General features: G+C 41.1%; 1 protein-coding gene across 6 annotated transcripts in view; it reads left to right on the forward strand.

Moving 5' to 3' along the window:
- Positions 1-21,240, forward strand: part of pard3ab (par-3 family cell polarity regulator alpha, b) — a 250,370-nt gene that overhangs the window by 226,627 nt on the left and 2,503 nt on the right. For 5 of the 6 annotated variants that reach the window (XM_085390426.1, XM_085390427.1, XM_085390428.1 and 2 more), the window contains 2 exons: positions 8,001-8,124; positions 14,848-14,990. In XM_085390426.1, coding sequence (XP_085246552.1) covers positions 8,001-8,124; positions 14,848-14,990 — 267 coding nt within the window. The remainder of the gene's footprint in view (positions 1-8,000; positions 8,125-14,847; positions 14,991-21,240) is intronic. The other variant, XM_085390430.1, reaches the window with a different exon arrangement.

Consider the following 21,240-nt stretch of genomic DNA (forward strand, 5'->3'; position numbering starts at 1 on the left):
GTGCTGTGCACTCTGTGAAGAGAACGTTTGATCCGAGCCGGGCCGCGAGCGCGCAGATGGTGTCTGCTTCGGCCTGGGTTACAGAATGTGTTAGCTGGATTCATTAGCCTCTTAACTTCCCTGTCAACACGAGCTTTTCCATAGAATGAGACATTTTACTTGGCTGTTTCTTCCTCTGCATATTAACTGATTTGTTTGCGCAGTTCATCAACGTGCAGTTCCTTTAGTCTCACTTAGTCCATTGACATCATGAAGTAAATACCTGGGGGTTGATAATGAGTTGCTAACTGTGGTGATATTGTATCGATTGGTGTCTAATTGCCATGTTTCTGCAGATCAATTTGGCTCTCTCTGTTTCAATGTTAAACCTGTGTAATCCAGAATAAAGGCAAGATGGGACTAATAGTGCCTAAATGGCACAGACTCGATGGCCTCTTGGAACCTCTAATCTTTCCAGTGCATCAGCAGACACCAGCGAGGCTGTGAGTGGTCATCTCAGCTAATTCTCTCTCATCCTCTGTCTTGTCAGTAATGCCACATCATCTATATAGAGTCAGCTTCTTGGAAAAGATTTGGCATCACAGAAAAATATAGAAATCTAGATATTAAACCGTTAAAAAGTAAATCAAGAAAATCTTTGAGAATATTTTATTTCATCAACTACACAGCCCACATGGGCCCGTGAGACACCATTTACACAGTAGCAGCAGTGAACAACACTCAGGAAAGAAAATTACTTTCAAAACAATAAACTTTGTCTCTCCTTAGAAGCTCTACAAATAAAAATAAAAAAATGCCACAAGAAGGGCTCCCTTGTTAAAACGCGCTTTTATGAGCATCCAACCAGAACAAGTTGACAGAGATGGCAGACGGTTTGTTTTTTAAAAAGTAAAACCATTTAAATCATAATGTAGAGCAAATCAAGGCATAAAATTGTGTTAGCTCTCAGTGTTGTGATAAACCACAAAAATAAATACGGGGGCTGTCATGAATGTTGGATTGTAATCAGAAATACACTTAGAAAATTACATTTTTTTTTAAAGTATCTAACAGCTATCGCAGATCTGTACAAGAGTGTAAAAAGAGTCGATCCCTCTTGCTTTATTGCGGTAGATAACAGGGACACTGTCATACAGTGGCTCACAGATGGAGAGTTAGCTGCTAGCAGCAGTTAGCGAGAGCATCAGTCTCCCTTCTAGCTGTCTGCGAGCCTTCGATCAATAGACCTGGATTATCATCTCCAGCATCTCAGTTCATTTTTCACAGCAGAGAAAGCCGCCACCAGCTACTCCCTCTTTGTCAGAGGATGTAGGGCCTAGTTCACCCATCTGATAACTAACCACCACATCTGCTGCGTTCAAGAAGGACGTGTGGGCACTTTTTTTTCCCCCCCCTTACCGCGCGTATCGGTACATCAGTAAATGTTTATTTAAGAGGCTGCCGAGCTAGTCAGTACAACAGTCACATCAGAGATGGGAATCCCATGACTACCCATGCTTAATTAAATGTTTAATTAAGGTGGTGTTTTTAATTAAAAAGTTGATTATTATGAAGTGAGGATTTTTGCCAAATTAAATAGATAGGGGTTGCGTTCTGTGATATTCTATCGTTACTAAAAGGGAGGTGAGATTTATTTTTGAGTCAGCAACTGTTAATTTGCTTAAAGGGCAAAAGATGCCCTTTAAGTTAAAGGAGTGTAATGAAGTAAGCTCGAATTGAAGGCACTAACATTTAAGACACTGAGTAGTCTTGGCTGGGGTTTTCGTTTGCATGGTGGTGCATTTGGCTCAGGGCGATGCATTCATCTAATACTTTGAAGTGTAAACCAACAATGCTGCTCTTGTATCTTCAAGGTCACCCCACTTGTAACCACTCGCCACAAGGGCCCTCGTCACAAAACGGACACAAGATCCACTTGAATCTTCCCACCATGTAGGCTTCTGAACTTCAGCAGGCTGTACATGCTCAGATGGTCTTTGCGGGCTGTGGGGTCGTTTCCAGTTGTTTCTCTTTTAGTGCTCTCAACTGCGCGGACACCCGCCGCTTTGCATTCATCTCGAGAGCACATCGATCCACTAAAGGTTGCCAAGTCCTCTAAGCGATGGTTGTAAAATTTATGCCCCTATACAGTTGCTGGTAGGTCTGAAGGATGTTAAAGACATGGGAAGAGCGCACATTGTGAATGAGGCCATTCATTTGTAATCTGCAGGATTAAAGCGCTGCCTATCAGCTGCCTCTGTCACTTACTGTACATTGCACCTTCCCTTTCTCTGTTGGCATGCTTTGATTGGGATCTGTGAAAGCAGTGCCAGAGTCATGTGGGATTTTGAGGTGACAGCCCATATCTTCTAATCCTATTAGTTTGGAAGTCCTCTTCCCTGCCAAATAAAGCAAAGGCTTTGTATGCCTGCCTTAAATCAATCTTGCTCATAAAGTTTGGGTTCTTGTTTTGAGTGTCTTGGCTGCATTTTTCATACATATTGTGGCTCTGAGATCAAAAAGACTGCCTGCAACACAGGCCAGATTTCAAGAATAAATTGTGTTTATTAAAGACCTAAATCTTGAATTTGTATTCCTTAGCTCTAAGACCACAGCATTGTCAACCGTTCATGGTAATGCCGGTATAATATTAGGCAATGATAAGAAAGTAAAATATCTCGATAGAATATGGGTATAATGTGCATGTGCAGTGCCTTTGTTTTCATACGCACATGGCGGAAAAAGCATGGCGGCGACAGAGAATGAGAGGGTGAAATCAGATCGTTGAATGAAACAGATGAACCAGAATTGGTTTGTAAAAATGCTGCAACTTCAGTGTGGAACTGGTTTGGCTTTCGTCCATCAGATACACAACAAAGCACTATTTTTGGTAGAGCATGCTAGCGGGCCGTCGTTATTACCGTGTTTTTCGGGAAATACGGCACACTTCAAATCAATCCTTTGATTTTCTGAAAATCGACAGTGCCCCTTATAATCCCGTGTGCATTATGTATGAATTCTGGTTGTGTTTACTGACCTGGAAACGATTTTATGTACACGGCGCTCGAAAATCTGTCAAATGTTTTTAGTACGACTTTGCTAAGCTACGAAGCCGCACCGCTTGATGGATTGTCGGAGCATTACGGCTGCCGTAGGCAGGAGCCTTGCGGAGTGATACGTACTGTGCTTCAACATAATATTACCGTATTGTGTGTGTATAACCTCTTTTTCAGTTTTGTGGATATTCTACATGGTTATGCTGAGGATATGTCGGCCAGTTTCCACTGGAAATGCCTTTTGGTTAAACTGTCAGCAAGGAATTTGCATTTGCACTGTTACATTTTTATATAGCTTTAATGCACATAAAAAACAGCTGCTTGTTTAAGTGAAAATACATTGATGGGGTTTTTTTTGCACTAATAAAGTTGTGGAGATTTTGTCTCGCGTCAATTATATCGTCAGTTATATCATTATCGCAAATTTTCAAATGTATATTGTGATAAATATTTTCAACCATATTGCCCTGCCCTAATTGTCGTTAAAGGGCACCAAGAATAAGTAGTCACAGATGCAAAGAGCCCATTAAGATCTGTTTCAGTACTGTGAAATACTTTGACTCGCTTTAGGTTTTTTTGAAGTATTTTTGCATTACCGAGTGCCAGTATTCTTGTTTGTAACCTGCAGGGTTGCTTACTTCTGTTTTAAAAAAACAAAAAAAACAAAAAAAAACCCAAAGAAGATTATATGAACTATAATTAACGTTAATTCTGATGCATCTTCAGCAAACTCTGGTCTTTTGGTAATGATCACTCCAAGCTGCACTTTGTAATTTGTTAAAGAATGTTTACTAAGTAGAAATGACATCACTCTAAGTCGTCACTCTGCTGCTGCCAGTAAACTTAACAGAGTGATACACAAAATTAACAGCTAATCGCAGCACATTGAAGAGAATAATCTTACGTTATACTAGAGCTGGGCGATAGAACGATAACGATATGTATCGCGATATAACTTTTACTCGATAGAGAAATTAAGCTATCGCGATAGACCTCGCCGCTCTTGTCCTCTTAAAAAAAAAAAAAAAAAAAAAAAGGTCAGCCAATCCAAATTAAGTAGCGCAGAGCCGAACCAATCACAGCCGCAGCGTCACGTCGCGTGACTTGTTACGTACAGCACAAGTGCCAAGCCACACGTGTGTTTGTTTGGGAAGCAGCCAGCGGGTAATGGAGCCAGCGCGTAATGGAGGAAATGAGTGTGCCGACTAGAAAAATCAACCGAGCGTGACCGAAGAGAAAACAGATGATGGTTCCAATGCCGGAGAGATTGTCGAACGGAAGAGCCATAGAAGTTCCGTAGTGTGAAGGTATTTCGGCTATTTCAAGTCTGACAAAAAACAGAGTAGCGTGCACTGTAAATTGTGCCGAAAGCAAGTCTGGAAATACAATAAACTGGTGCATGCGTCACACTGTGCGCCACGTTATTGTTTCGGTGAAATGAATTTCTACAATACTGTTAATTCTACTCTCTGCAGTGTTTAAATGCTTACATATACACAAAGTTACTGTCCGTCCACACATACGACTCGGTTCTGCTTCTATGCCCCAGCTTTGTTTACTTTTTCCCACCGAGGCTTCTAGACTTCTGATTGGCCAGTATTTCTGCACGGTTAGGAATCTAGCGCCACCTGCTGCTTTGGCATGTTCATAGCAGCGTTTTCCTTCATTTCTGCCTTTATTGTGTGGACGGGATTATTTTTTAAAACGAAAATGGAAAATCTCCGTTTTCAAAAATACCCGTGTACGTGTGGACGTAGCCTCAGTCTCTGACTGGAAGCGCTAATTCGTCATTCGGCTTTTGTCAGACTAAAGTAACTGTTAAAACTGTTTGAAAAGCTAAGCTATACAACAAGGAGAGATTGAGAATTTCCTTTTAGTTCTCAGTTTATTTGATATTGACAAAAGTTAGTCAGTTTTGTCTGTTCTTCTGTAAAACAAACTAAGATTTATTTTTAGAATTAATATTTTGTTTCTAAGTGGAATTGACAATTTAGTCTGCTTCGTTTGTTCTATTTTGAAACTTAAACGCTTTAGCGGCTGCCTTTTGTGTAGTTTGCAATATTTGCCTTTATTTATCTGAAAAAGTCTCATGTTCCTTAAGTACATCTACCCTGTTGAACTTATTATGGGAAATAAATATTTAAATAAAAACAAGCTGCTGATTATTTCACATTTTACTTGTGAGCAACGGCACATTTAAATCTTACAAATATAGTTATTTGGCTTATATCGTGATAGATATCGTTATCGCCTGAAATGGAAAAAAACATATCGTGATATGAAAAAATCTCATATCGCCCAGCTCTACGTCATACCATTTATGCATTGAATCAATACTGTAAGCTCATTAAGCTTACAGTTTGGACTCGGGGCCTCCATTATCTGGATCAGTTAAAAGTAAAAGTCAGTATTTTCAAGCTGTTAAAAACCACGTAATCGATATCTGTTACTTGCAGATTACAGATTTTTCTTGGTATTGTAATGTTAATGTCATCTCTCTGCCCGGTGATTGAACTGGATTTATCACTTGATTTAGACTTTATTAGATGGCGATTTGGCAGAGAAAAGGTCAACGGTAAACCTTTCCCCCCCCCAAACATTTCTTCTTTTTAAGCATCTGTCAAAGTTACCACAGAGTTTACAGACTTCCTGACCCAAATTATAGCCAAGGATTTTAAAAAAGACACAAGTTTTGATTTTATTCTCAAAGCTTCTTTTTGAGCAGTCCCTCTGCTTGAACACGCCGCATTAGGGCATATTGTAGTAGCGTCGTCAAAGTCTGCCCACAGTGCAGACATTACATCTTCCCAAAGCTCCTTCCTTGCCAGGCTTAAGGCTGAGACAGACAGCTTTTCAGGAGGCACACCCGACCAATGAAAGGCAGGGTGCATCTCAGCGTAAACAGCTTTGCTGGCAGCCCAGTCAGCAAGCCACAGTCCTCTTATTGAGTCCCAGAGACACTCCACTCCACAAAGCCTCACAGTGACCTTTCAGCCTCATACAGTAGTGCCAGATATTGAGTGAGTCTGTCCAGATGATGAAGCTCATCTCAGGCTAAATTTCAGCCTGCTGTTCTTCCTGGTCTCTGGGGTGTTTTGGCAGTACAGTTGTATTGTTGTGTTGCTCTTTCTTTGATTGATTTACAGCGTTTTGTCAAAGATTGGAGATCTTTGATCCCTTTATTTGAGTTCCTGTTTTCTTTAGTCTCTCGGGCAGGATTCTGTAATATCAGCTGATACGATTTTTTTATTACAAGGTTGAGCCTCGGAAGACTGAACAGCTTCCATCTGACAAACATTACATTTAAAAAAAACAAACATTTCTTTCTTTTGTTTTGGACAGGCATCTGTTTACATACATTAGATATGAGCCTTTCTGCTAAAGCTGGCATTGCATCCTTGACCCGTAGTCAAAAGGTCACACATCAGTTCAGCTGAGTTACAGAAAGGCCAAGCAGCTGTGTTACATGTCATGGAGATTAGCTGGATTGCATATGGCAGGTTCCTGGTCTTTAACAAGGCTGACCGCCTCTGGCTTTTCTATTGTGTGTCTGGAGTTGATAGCTGGCTAAGTTGGTGGTGCTGTTGTGTTTTAGGTTATGCCATTAGGGCTCGCTTTCTGGCTGTTTGTGATGGATGAAATGAATTACGCAGTAATTTTATGCTACATAGAGTCATACGTTGACCTAATAAAGACAAACTGCTATTCTAAGTCTATTCTAAATGTGCAGCTGCTCTGGGATTTCTTCTTCTTCCTTTTTTGCATATGCACAGCGTGCATTTTATGTTTTTTTAACTTTAGTTTAATCATAACCCTTACCAGTTGCAGTTTGGAATTTTTTATGCTGACCCTAACGCTCCCCGTCTTCAGTCAGGAGAAGATTTGAAAAAGCTGAAAAGGTTGCAGGCTGGACCTTTCGAGTTTGCGAGATAACAAAGTCCACAGGAATTTCCTGGCAAAAGTTGGAAAGTTGAAAAGTCAAGCTCAGAGTCACAGTCACCCGCTGCTCCTTCATTTAGAGTCCAACACTTCTATTCATTCACACTGTGTGAGAGGGAAAATGTGTTAATTACTTTCCTCTGTAGGAGGCCATGTGAATTTAACACTACCCCGTCGTTTCGTTTCTATTTAGGTCTATAGATTTCTCTCCGTTCTGTGTTCATGAGGACGCAAAAGCCTTTATGGTGAAATGCAGAAAAGTCAATGGAAATAAAATAGCTAAGTTTTAGGACTGATTTATGACGCATGGTCCAAACCATTGGTGAAAGGGACTAACTTTCAAAATCTAAATTTCACACAATTTATATATATATATTAAAAAAAACTATGAGGAGAAATAAGGTCAGATAAACCTTTATTAGTCCCACACTTAGTCACACACTTCATGGTGTTATAGCTGAGCATTTCAGACTCTGTAATTCCTAATATAGTTGCAGTTGTAGAGTTATTATGAATGACCAGTGTGAGTGTATTTACTCGTTGTACCATGAGGAAGTTACACTGACAGCAGCGTTGTTTGATGTAAACAGGGCTGCGAAAGACAATAGCAGCGCAGTGGATGAATGATATAAGGCTGCGATGGGAAGGATGGGGTGGGGGCGTGGGGATGTTGGAGTACTACTCACCGTTCACCACTAGTCTTTGTTCAATGTTCTGAATAATACATCAGAAGCACATTAGTTTGATTCATATTGCTGTTGGCTCAGCTGTAAGCTCGCTCTTGGCTCCGGCCTCACTTTATCACATTTTTTACATTTTATCTGGGTTGAGTAAATCCGGGTGCTTTGCCAGTGTCAACAGTGCATTTGATCAATTCATGGACAAAACACGCTGGACTTTAAAGAACATCATCCTGCAGGCCATTTCTGCCTGCTGATGGAATCAGGTCACTTGTTAACAATGGACCTTTCACACTCATCCATCTCCCTCCACCCTCTCTCTTTTTTCTCCCTGCTCTCTCCCTAGTAACCGACTAACCCCCAGCAACCACGACCGGATACAGAGGCTGAGGCAAGAGTTTCAGCAGGCCCAGAATGTCCCGGACGACCCAGATGATCGCAGGAGGACGTACAGCTTCGAGCAGCCCTGGGTGAGTGTCTAAAATCACTGGGGCCTGTAACTAAAATCCGCTGCTGGGCCGAGAAGACGGCTAAACTGTAAGACTGTCCAGAAACGACCGCTATCTACCAGGCCGAGACTCAAGTGCTAGCCTGAGGAGAATGCTAACAGTGTTTGCACCTGTGGCTAATGGTGCTTACCGTCACTAACCCCACTACTAGCAGCCATGAACAAGACTGATGGTCCTCTACACTTGAGGATTACCATTAACCTCCATTAGCCTTCATGGCTAATTGTGCTAATGCTAACACCGTCTGCATGCGGGAGTCTTCACACCTCCTGACACAACCATCACTAACCCCACCCACCTGTCACGACCTGCTGTACTGATCCATCGTCTTCATTTTCTGTGTGTCAGTCATCCACATGGACCCGCCCACCACCTCATGGATTTGGGTCATTTCCAATTTGTTTCTCTGTATAGGGGGTCACCTGTTTTTTGACGTGTGCCTTCTTACAGTTTCAAGTGAGAGCTATGTGCTTTTTAACGGACATTGCTTTAAATCAAAGTTGCATTAGCTGAGGAGAAAGATAACGAGTGCATTCTGAAGCAACAAGGGGTAATTATAAGCGAACAAAATCTGAATGCCTTCAAAGTTTTTTGAGCTGATGCAATCACTTGTCATATTTTTAGTATTTATTTTAGTCCTTCTTGCTTCCTGGCACTGCACCTCAAGTGTACTTGGTTTTACATGAACTCTAGTAGAAAACTCTGGTTAAATGAACAGCCAGCCGTATCAGATTTTAAACCTTATACATCATTTTTATTCCTTTTTTTGTAATTGGTAGAGTGTGTGTTATAAATGAAATGTCTTCACATACTTGCGCTGAGTGCGGGACAACACACATTTTTGTTTTAACACACAGTCCCTCCCAACTTATTCTAATATATATAACACAATACATATAATTTTAAATAGTGTGTTATGGTGGTAGGTAGCACAAATGTGGGTTGTCCCATACCAGACAGTGTGTTGTCCATAAGGAATAACATTGAGCGCCCTTGTTAGCGTTTTCCCTCTACAAGGTGTTTTCGCACAAATGTTTTTGTATATTTCTGTATGAACTTTTTTTGTTTTTTAATTGTTGGTGTATAAACTAGAAATTCCCACTGTAACTTTGCTCAGTCTTTTGATGTGCAATGGGAAAATTTTACCCTTGTGACTTATAATTGAAATGAATTGATAAAGTGAGAGCTCATGAACCATATCCTCTGTGTTCTGGCTCTTTCTTTTCTAACTAATAAGCCCAACAAATGTGTGCAGCAGTGTTTTGCATTTGGCAGTATTAACCAGTGTCCTGCGTGTAAATGGGGTAGATGGACTGGTGCACATTCCAACCAGCTTTGTACAGGAAAAGCAGCAGCGTGTGGGAAAGAAGAGCGTAGGTCATCTCTCCTTTTGTCTGAAAAGCTACTGAGCGTGCTCTCGTTTAAAGAGCCGTTGCAGCATTTTTTCTTATATTAGTTGCAATGTACTTTCTATTGCCATCGAAATCATGGAAAGTAGTGTTAGTTACCCATAAAAATTAGATATTCCATCAGCTACAATGTTTTGTTCTTTTTTTTTTTTATCCGATAAATTGGTGCATGAAAAAAATCTTTGTGTCAAGTGTATTATTATTAAAGCTTAATTAGTCTGGAAATAAACCTGACAAGCACAGATTTCTCCCAGCAATCCTTTTCAGTTCCACAGCCTGTTAAATCCCTTTTACTTTGTCAGACTGTAGCCCACACTCAGGGTTTCTATAGTAATTGCATGTTATTAGACTCATGCTCTGGCCATACTTGTGGGCCATATGGAAAACAGGAGAATGTTTCTTTGAAATTCAATTACCTCTGCCGTGCATTTATTACGTTTTCTTGCTTCATCCGAGTGATGTGCTGCAAACCTCAAGGAGCCACCGTCCTTTTTGTTAATTCACCTACATCTGCCCCACTTAGTCTTTGCCAGAACAGTGAGATGGTGCCATTTGCTACTGCTCTTTTTTTCTTTTTTTATAGTAGAAAATTGTAATGCTGTATGATGCAAATGAAAATAGAGTTGCCTTTGTTCACCATATGTAGATTTATAGGGGCAGCAGTGGTTTTCGGTGCTGGAATAACTAATAGAGTAGATTTATTGAATTAATGGACAAAAACTTGGCTCAGTGTTTTAACATTTTCAAGCAAACTTGCCAAATATAAATCGTGAGAATCTGGCTTTTAACCATTGCAAATTTCAAATTTGTGCCGTACTATCCACCCCCTAAAAAAGAAGACTATACTTTTGGTTATTTCATGAAACAATCTACAAATTAATGCAAAATAGAGAGATTAGTTGGTGTTCGAATGATCATGAGTTCCAGTTATCTCTCTTCTTTAAACTGGGAGTTATTGACCACAGTGTCACACCATACTGATACGACTGATATCTGCAGCTGTCTTTCTCATCCACCCAATTATACATTTTCTAAATATGGATGACTAAATAAATAAACAGTTATTTCTTAGCCATCCATATGTAGCCACATACGTTGGGTCAATATATCCGTTCTTTGTGATGGGCCCCCTCTCCTCCTTTTTCTCCATAGTTTGGGGAGCAGGAGAGGATTGTGGGTAGAACGGTCTAATTCCATCAACGATGACTGATGCTCACCCTCTCGGCAGCACCGCGCCGAGCTTTATTGCACTCATTTATACCACTACGGGAACTGAGGAGTTCATTCAGTTGATGTTGGGGGTTTAGAAATGGTACGATATTGCCTTTTGTATTTTACTGTAACATTTTAATGCTGCTATTATCTGGCCTCCTTCGGGGTATTTTCCACTCCCCTCTGCAATCACTGTGTTTAGGAATGAGAAAACATTCCCAAGAATATTCAGCACTCCCTGAAGGGATTTTTCTTTTTTCTCAAGTGGGGGGAAAAATGTTAAGCCTGAACTTCTCCTATGAGCATTTTAAATTCACATGTGGAATACGGGCTTTATAGGCACTCACTCCTCCTTTATTGTCAGCCGAACCACAATCCAGCGCCACTCGGTGCCAGAGATGATTGCCCCGGCTTCATTTGGTATAAAGGCGAGCCTCGTTAGCACTCTTAATCGTTTTATGGCCTTCCCACCAACTGATGTCCACACTGCTCCCACCAGGCTCTCAATACGTTGCACAGCCATAAAAGTAATTAGATTGGCTTTGTGTTGCAACTAATCTGCACACAGTTATTGCACCCACACAGCTAATGAGCATTGCAGGAAGAGGGGTTGTGGTACAAGTGTGGGCTGAACCTCGAGGTGAAACTTGAGGTTTCTGAGAGTCTGTATGCATTCTTGTGTGTATGCCTTTGTGAGGTCCAGTATGATCTGCACTGCCCTTGCATATTTTAACAATGTTTGGGTTATGGTTACGATCAGGTTAAGGATATGAATTAGGCTTGTAGTTGCAATAAAGGGGATTAAGGTTAAAAGCTAATTATACTCCAAATGAAGCGTTTATCAGATTGTGAATGGCTAAAAAGGTACAACCTTTCCAACTTCTGAATTAGTGGAGGAAATATCTGCTAATCAGGTGTGTGCACTTTCCTAGGCAAATTAGCATTGACCAACACGCAAAAATATGCAAGATTTGAGCTTCTATCACAAGTTTGCAACTGCTACGTCTCTTTTGGTGAGTGCTTTTAAGGAGACGGTGTATCATAATGTGTGCCATTATCCCTGTTTGAACTGCAGCAGCCTAGGACATATATCTCTCCAAGAAAAAATGGAGAGGAATTGCAAGGCCATAATGTCAGGGTTATTTCTTCCCCCTGCCTGTAAGTATCGCTACTAGGGAACAGATATTGATACTTGTCTTTGTAGGCATGCCGGGGCAACGAATAATATGAAGGCATTTGTTTCAATATAGTCAACCTATTTGGGCTAAGAAATTCTCACAGTTGAGCAGTAAAAATGTGTACGTGCATATCTGAATCACGCCGTTGTATGCAGTCATGAACTATTTGCTACCACAAAATTGAAATTTATCTCAGCTGTCTGTGTCTGAGTGCACATACCTACCACAGCCCGATAACAGGAACGCAGGAGGTGTTCGTGTATGGGGAGGACTGTCACGATGTCAGGTGTTGTCTTTTTCATTAACACCCACTAACATCCATCACATCTCATTGTGTAACCCTTCTGAGTCTCCAGCATGGCTCCCCCTCCTCTCTCACATCACCTTCCCTCCCTGTCTGTCTGTGTGACTCACCTTCATTTTGACCTGAGAAGAGACGAGCTCAGGGTGTGTCTGCCCCACTAACTGCTGGTAAGTGTCTGCGGTTTGGGCTTGGGCGGGCGGAGGGGTGCGATGGGGAGATTTTGTGAGGGTATCTTGTGTCAGGGATGGCTGCTAGTTTTATTGGGCTACTGTGAGGAAACTCGAACTCCAAGTTGTGGTGATTTTCATGCTTTGAATTTGTACCGAGGGATCGTGTGTTCTTTTCTCTATTTTAAGTCAAGATGTCCGTGCAAATATAACTCGGTGGCAGTTTAGTTTTCAGAACAAAACGCCATTTTCATAAAAATATGTATTGATGTGTGCTATTATACAGGCAATGTGGTGTTTTTGCCACACTAATTTATGAGAGGCCTATCAAGAAAACTAAAAAAAAATCTTTCGTTGTTTCTTTAAGGATTTTGCATATTAACAGCATGAAATTCACCACAATTTTGTAGCCTAGCCACAGCTGTATATACATGTGCCATATATGTGTATTTGATGTGTATAGTTTGAGTTTCCAGTGATTATCAGTTCACATAAAAAACAAAATTCTTCTACTCACTTTACATGTTGGCATGTTAGAGTCTTTCTTGCATTCCTTGAGGCTCTTCAGCCCCATAAATATTTAACGGGACACAAAAAAGTCATTAGTATTTATTTAACACTGGGAGCGTAAAACTCCCACAAGTCCCAGAGTCATATTAGCTTTTATGAGTACAAGCAGTGCTCTGATCAACACATCGTTACTGACAATTTTGCTTTGTTGCAAGGACATTTCCAGCAGCACTTATGCTCATGTTAGAGCCACAAAGGGTGATACAGAAGGTGGTGAGACATTTTAGCTCTTATTTATATTTCAAAACACTTTGATACAGGTTGATTGTGTCAATAACTAATCTGAGAAGAAACAGTTCTGTTACTTATGACACATTTGCAGTTAGACAGTGTCCTGCACTGAGATCAGCAGAATATCTCTGAATTCTGTAAGTTTTTTTTTTTTTTACCAAATTTTAAAATCTGTGGATTATGTAATTATAGTACATAAACAAAATGTCTTTATTAGTTACAATATGGTGCAAAAGTCTCAAGCCACCACTCATTTCTTTATATTTTGCTAGCAAATGGGCAGCAGTCAGTAATTAAATGAAATGTGTACAATCACAAATTGAAATGTAGTATTGAAGGCAAACATAGAGTTGGTACAATTGTAGCAAGCTTGAAAGTCGATATTTGGCATGATATCCTAATTTCTTTGAATAGTCTTCAGGAATAGTTTTCCAGGCTTCTTGGAGGACCTGCGAAGCTTTTTCTTGGATGTTGGCTGCCTTTGGTTCTTTTCTCAGTCGAGATGATCCGCACAGCTTCAGTTATGGGAAGGCCAATCCATGACTGGTGTTTGGCGTCAGTGACATGCTGAATCAGAGACTTTCTAGATCAGGGGTGGGGGAACTCCAGATCTACAGGTTTTAGATGTGTCCTTGAGCCAACACAGCTGATTTAAATTGCTAAATTACCTCCTCAGCATGTCTTGAAGTCCTCCTGAGGCCTGGTAATAAACTAATCATTTGATTCAGGTGTGCTGACCCAGGGTGGCATCTAAAACCTGCAGGACACCGGCCCTTGAGGCTTGGAGTTTCCAACCCCTCTTCTAGATGGTACTGCATGGTGGATTAAAATTGCCAACACTACTGGTTGAAATGCAGCTCCAAACTGTGACGGAGGCTCCAGTGTATTTTACACTCAGACACTGTTGGGCCTCTCCTGACCTCCTCCATAAGATTGTCAGTCCAGTTCTTGTATAATTTGGCATACCTCAGCCTTTCTCCCCATTTTCCTTCCTTAAGAATGGCTTCTTGACAGCCACCCTTCCACTGAGACTATTTCTGATGAGGCTTCAGTGAACAGTAGATGGATGAAGGGCCAGGATGCATTTATCAGGTCCTGTGTCAGGTCTTTGCTGGATCTCTCCCCCGCCCCATTTTCTTAAGGACGTGACTTTCAGATACTGCTAATCTACTCTAGGTAGTGTTTTAGACTTACTCCTTCTTCTTTTGTCCTCTACTTATCAGTTTCCTCAATTATTTTCAAGAACACACTCCACACAGTGAAATAGTGTCATCTTTAGCAGTTTTTTACACATTCAGCTAAAGAATTTAATCGGCTTTGCTAAATTGTCTGTCAAGACCACAAAGATTACAAGAACGTGTGGCCCCTTGGGAGCAAAATATAAAGAAATGAGGGCTGGTTCAAGACATGTTTTGCACTGAGATCAGCATAATATTTTTGATTTCTATGCAATATTTTTAACCCAATGGACATTTTCTGTGATTTTCATTAGTTAGTATCTTCTGTGGATTGGCATCAAAGTGTAGCAGCTAGACAACTAAAGGATGTCTCTGATTATATGCGCGGTGATTGTGTTCTGAGCTCTAACTGAGCTGCCGCTCTCATGTTTTCAGTCAAACACCAGCAGCAACGGTCCAGGCGGGTACAGCCAGCCAGGCCGTCACTCGGTGTCGGTCGAGGTGCAGATGCAAAGACAGAGGCAGGAGGAGAGAGACTCGTTCACCCAGGCGCAGCGACAGTACAGCTCCCTGCCACGGTAAGACTGACAGATGTAGAACTTGACACGATTGTGTTTGATGTTTATTTCTGTTCAACGATCGATATGTACCAAGAGATTTTCGTGCGTCTGTCTAATATGAAAAGTGTCCTGGAGTTTGCGACTGTTTGATCTGTAATCCGGTGTAATGGATCTCGAGCAGTGACGCATGTGTGGTTTTACGTGTGCGCGTTCGTGTACGCGCCTGTCTGATTACGTCTGATTCATCGTAATGGCCCAGTGACAGTAGTGAAGGCAGATTAAATTTATATATACATATATAAACCATCTGAGTAAGAAAAAGGGTCGTAGCTGGTCAGCTTCAGACCACAAAGCTGCACACACACACTCTCAGTGTCAGGATGGACAGATCATGTTACCCTCTTCCAAAGTTATGACATGATTGCTTTCCTCTCCCTTAATGTAATTCCCTTTGATCTGCATGAGATGCGCGACTCTTGTTCCAGGAAGTGTGCTGGGGTGTGGGTGGTTTTTTTTTTTTTTCCTCTATTCGTTTTTTTCTAAATTTGAGAAGTTTTGGTTATTGCTTTAATGCTTTTGGTGTGAGTTAAGGGTTGAGTTTGGTGAAATGTTTAGCTCCAGGGTTGACATTTCCAGCATCCCTGAACAGATTACATATATTTACATATTTGTATCATATGTACAGTAAGAATGAGCCCCTCTAAAAACGCTAAAGCGCTTGGAAAGTCAGGAAATGATCGTTTCTCTTCCTCAGTATTGTGTTTTTAAAAAAGAAAAAAAAACTATGTTAAGTGATAATGACACCTCGTAATGAGATTATAATCATAGATTTGATGTTCATTTAAAATCATAGCAGTACCCTATTATGGATATTTTTTTAATTCTTCACTTTAAGCATGAAAAGTCCAGAAGGAAAACATTGTTCACAGCTACTGTCGCCTTTCCCGAAGCCATCTGTGTAATTTCTCCTTCAAACTCATTTTAAGGCCAACTATGTTTAAGCAGACACATCCTGGTGCGTGTCGCCTCGCACTTACCATACATATACAACATTTAATACATTATCTTCTCTTACTTCACCGTAGTACTCTAATCCACTGTTATCAACATAAATCCCTTCCTTGATAAATATTGCAGGCAGCTTTGCTGAAAGATTAATGAACTACCGTCGCGCTCCAGCGGTCAGAGGCAACATCCTGTGGCCGCATACCCTCACTTTTACACTAATTCCATTAATAAACTGCTCTGTTTGGATAAACACGGCTGCAGTTTCTCCAGAACACTAAGTATTGTTTGACTGAGAAGCATAACATCCTTTGGAGTCAGAGGCTTTACATTTTCCATTTGGAAGGTCACGGCTCTGATGAGCGTCAAGTGGATGAGCATAGCTTTTTATTTATTTTTTAATAACAGTATCATTCCATAAAAACAGCGTTTATTCTCGGCAAAGGCCAGATCTCTTCTGGATGAGACCCTTTCCTAAACAAGGAGGCATGAATGAAAATAAACGGCCACCACTGGAAATAATGATGTGCAATAGGATCTTTATCACAGATCAGCACCGTTGATCTCTGAGCCAAAGTAATGCCATTTTGCAACGCCAAAGGCTGGCTGCAACAGCTGGCATGTGGTTTTACTTGTGCGTGCATGCGTGGGTGTCGCAACCACATGTCATGACACCCCTGCCCCATCTCCCCTTTCCTCTGTCAGTCTCACTCTGTCACCTTTTGCCGCTCTCTTTCTTCATGCTCCACTGTGTGCATGAGTGGAATACAGAACGGTATACATTTTTCTGTATTTACCACACATGTACACGCTCCCTCTTGGCACAGCATAAAACTGAGGCGGTGATCTGGTTTGCATTTCTCAGCAGGGAGGCAGACCGGCTTTGGCCTCTTTGTCAACAATATGAAATGAAATCACATCCCGGGGACGCCTGTCTCTGAAAATTGGAAGCGCTCAGGCGTGTGCAAGAATAAACCTGGGCTATATACTCCTATCTTGCCGATCGAGGAGCGTATCCATTCCCAATCGCATTCAATCCCCGTTGAATAAAAACAAAAGGTCTTTTTTGTTCTCATTAAGGATTTTTTCCCCTCCTCTTCCTACTGAAATCCAAACACAGGAATAATACGATTTCTTCACAGCTGGCTGATAAACCTGCTAATTATGCATGGCTCACAGTCAAATGCCCATTGATGTTTTTGTGTGTCGCCGTCTTCTATGTCTCTTGCTCCCGTTTTGCCCTCGGGATAAACGGGTGGAGCTGTTAGAATACTCATGCATATCGTATAGGCTCACAAACACACACAAAGACAAGGCTGCCACAAAGAGGCTAGCCAAGCAGAAATGAGAGGTGATGTCACACATCTGGACCCCCCCACCCCCCTCTGTCTGTCTATCTTTCTTGTAAAGGCCAGGGGCCTGTGCTTCGTACCTCGCTAAGTGAGTTAGCTGGATTAGATTGTTGACGATTTCGCGTGATCCTGGATCGTTCGGTTCCCCGAAGCCCATCCGGGACTTGCTGTCATAGCAACAGAGCCGTAAGCGTAAACCTGCTGGGGAGCAGGTTTACTTTATGTAAACAGGATTAGATCGCGGCCACGCAGGTATGCCCGCGTCATTCATACGAAAGCAACAGCGATATTTTTCCACTGTTTCACCATAAATAAATAACATCACTGTAACCAAAGATAATGCAGCACTTGATCCTTTTATTGATTTCACACAGGTCATTCCCTAAAAAAGGGAAATGTACTATTAACATTCTATTACATGTATGTGATTATTACAGATGTAATTCATATTTCAGAGTAGCAATTGTAAATTACTTCGTGTAATCAAGATGAGAGACCACGGCTATAAAAGCGAAGGTGGATTTGGGAAGTCTGTCGCAGCCATGTCCTGTCCGTTTACGCGAGCAACCCATTGCGGAAGGTGCAAGATTGATAAGGAGAGTCCTCAGAATTCAGCGTATATTGCGGGACAGACAGGATCCTTTAGCTCAGCGCGACAGTGTGCTCATAGAGAGATATCGATTTTCCCGTGAGGATACTATTTACTTAACCAACTTGTTGACGAGGGGGTGCAGGACCACCACCTGTCTTTTTTTTTGCTCTGCCCTTTTCTTGGTTGCTGTTATGAACAAACAAACAGATTATTCCAGGGTCTCTTTCCAAGAGACAACAAGCAATATAAGTGATAAATATTACCATTCTGTAGAATATTCTTATATTTCACTTTTACTTGTTCCCATGTTCTAGTGGGTCCTGTCGTGGCTCTAATGTGAAAGGGGATATAATATAACATATTATAATATAATATAATGTAATATAATATTGGATAATATGGTGTGATATGATAAATCTACCCTACCGCCTACTGGTGTTGGCCAGAGGGGCCGATGGCGCAATATGGCAGCCTGGCTTCTGTCAGTCTGCCCCAGGGCAGCTGTGGCTACAACTGTAGCTGCCTCCACCAGTGTGTGAATGTGAGAGTGAATGAATAGTGGCATTGTAAAGCGCTTTGGGTGCCTTGAAAAGCGCTATATAAATCCACTCCATTATTATTGTTATTATTGAATTACTTACGAGTTTGATTTGTCAGCAACTTTCTGCCAGCCCTCTCTCCTTGCTTTTGCAGCCTTTGCAGTGTTCCCTTGCGTTTTAATTAAACTCTGAAACTCCTGAAATCCCTCACTCAAGAGTTCTTGCTCTGCTGCCGAAAAATACCGAGCGCGCTCCTTCGACATTTTCGCCGACCAATCAAAGGGTTGCCGATCAATGTTTCTACTATCGATGCGTAGCCCCTGTTGGGCCACCCAGTGATCTCACATTACTTCATCCAGCTATACTAATCGTCAACAACAGGTGTGTTCGGGGAACCGGAATAGCGAGCTCAGAGTTAGCGCGATGATTTGGTCTTGGATGTAGTAAGCGCCTTTAAGACTGTAGTGTCAGGTGTTGCATATCAGCCCGTATGAATCCATAGGGGACAAGATGGTCATTTTTCTAGCTGCAAAAGGTCTGCTATTTGTGTCTGTCAGATCCAATGCTCTGCTATTACTGTCTGTCAGATCCAATGGCTGTTTCAGTCCGTCTCAACGTGGGCCCATTGTGCTAGAAGGAGACTCTGACATGATTAGGTATCCCTGTATGTTGTCGCTGTGGGTTGATAGTTGCCCAGAGGCAGTTTGTGAGGCTCTAATGGTGCCTCATTTTCATTGAATATGATGTTTTGGCTCCTGTGCTACTGACGTTTTTGTTTTTTTTTCTCAACAACAGAAAAAATAACCAAACACTAGTGCTTTGCCTGGAGGTAACAGGTTCGGTTGTTAATAAACCCAAAATTAGTTTTTGTGAGAGAATATTTGTTCATTTTACCTCAAATACATAGTCAAATTATTCAATTTCAGGTGTGTCAGTAATTATTACATCAGTTTAAAAAATAAATAATCTGTTCCATCATGTCAGTTCAGTCAAGTTAATTTACTGGTTGTAATACAACCATGTCAGTTGATGGTTGGAAGGGCACCGACGGAAGTAAAATGTGGCAAAGCCCCTTCTTGATTTTTAAAGAAACCCATCCAGGATCCACACTAAAATATTCCTTTGCTTATGTAAGCGGACAGACAAATGGCCCAAAACAGATAAATCCACCTTAAATCTCACCTTAATAAGAGTTTTCTGTGCTGATCTCCATGGCAACATTACAGCTTATGTTTGCATCGCCTATGTGAAGGTAAAATCTTTCTCTAAATTCTGTCAGTTGAAAACCTCGTGACGAGGGATGGGTATTGATAAGATTTTCACGATTCCGATTCCATTTTCGATTCTGTTTAACGATTCGATTCTTTATCGATTCTTTTTAAAAAAGGAGAACACTAAGGTCGATTAGCTTAAAACTTTGTTTTATATCTTCTCTTTGAACAAGATAGAAATTTAGGAGTAACATGGCCTTACAAACCCAACAGTGAGATCTTAAGAGGTCCACAGCCTTCAATGGGGTGTCACAGGGTCCCCGGGAAAAAAATTGTAAATGTAAAATAATAAAATAAATATTCTTCTGTTGCAATAACAAAGTATAACATCAATTATTCTGTAGCAAATACACAAGAATATCCAGTAATGTCCCTGCCTACAATTAAACACATTCACTTACCGAAAATCGGGGGCATCTGCTGCGGCAAATGGGTGCAAGCCTTTGACCACAAACTTAGTCACTGCTCGGAGACATTCGTCTATCCTGGCCTGAAAGGAGACGCTACCGGTAGACTGCAGCGAGAATCTGAGCCAGCCAGACTCTGTCTGTCTCTCTCATCATGGTCACCTAAATGCACAGTAATGGCAGGTTTTGTAATAAGGCAGATCGCGCTAACATAATATGCACTGTTAGTTGATTATTTACCTGCGGCATTAACGGGAGAGGACGTGCAAACGTTACCGCTGCTGCTGGGTTGAGATTCACGAGTCCGGAGCGGAATTAAAAACACGACATTCATTTAAGGTCATTGCGTGTTTTGTGAGCTTTTGCATATTCGTAGTGTTTCCTCCCTTAAATGAAATATCTACTTTGCAAGTATTGCAAGTTGCTCTGTTGTCATCCGTTCTCGTAAAGTATAACCAAACTTTTGAGCGTTTGAGCCGCCATGTTTCCTGCCAGGTAAATGACGCTCCGCGACGTGGTGACGTCATTCGGGGCAACTGGAATCGATAAGGGAATCGTTTGCAAAAATGGCAAACGATTCCAAGGAATTGAAACAGTGGGAACCGGTTCTCAACAAGAACCAGTTTTCGATACCCATCCCTACCCGTGGCATAATTTCGAGTCATTGTACAAAAAATATCTCACCTAACGCTCGTAGATTTTTCCAGAGCTTTAAACGTCGCTTTTTAGTCCCTCTGAAGAAGAACCAGAGAGGAAAAGCTTAAAAAAAAGCTGACTTTGACATAAGACTGGTGATATTTTACACTCAGCTTCAAAAGGTAATATTCAGAGTATGTTTTTTTTGAAAGAAGGAAGTTATAATTTAAGGGGTTTTTGTAACTTCAAAACAATGAAGGTACGTACTACAAGAAAAGGCTTTTGTGTTTCTGTTCAAGGAGTGAAACTATGGAACAAACTGAATATGGAATTAAAGCAATGTCCAAACATAAAACTGTTCAAAAAGAGTTATAAAAATATGATCTTCTCGATCTATAAAGAAAAGGAAAATATTTAAATTAAGTGAATGTCTCTATTTAAAAACAAACAAACAAAAAATTCATGA

The sequence above is a fragment of the Rhamphochromis longiceps genome, linkage group LG18 (assembly GCF_057381845.1).
Source record: "Rhamphochromis longiceps isolate RC_006_pf linkage group LG18, R_longiceps_female_GT1.1, whole genome shotgun sequence".
NCBI classification, from domain to species: Eukaryota; Metazoa; Chordata; class Actinopteri; order Cichliformes; family Cichlidae; genus Rhamphochromis; species Rhamphochromis longiceps.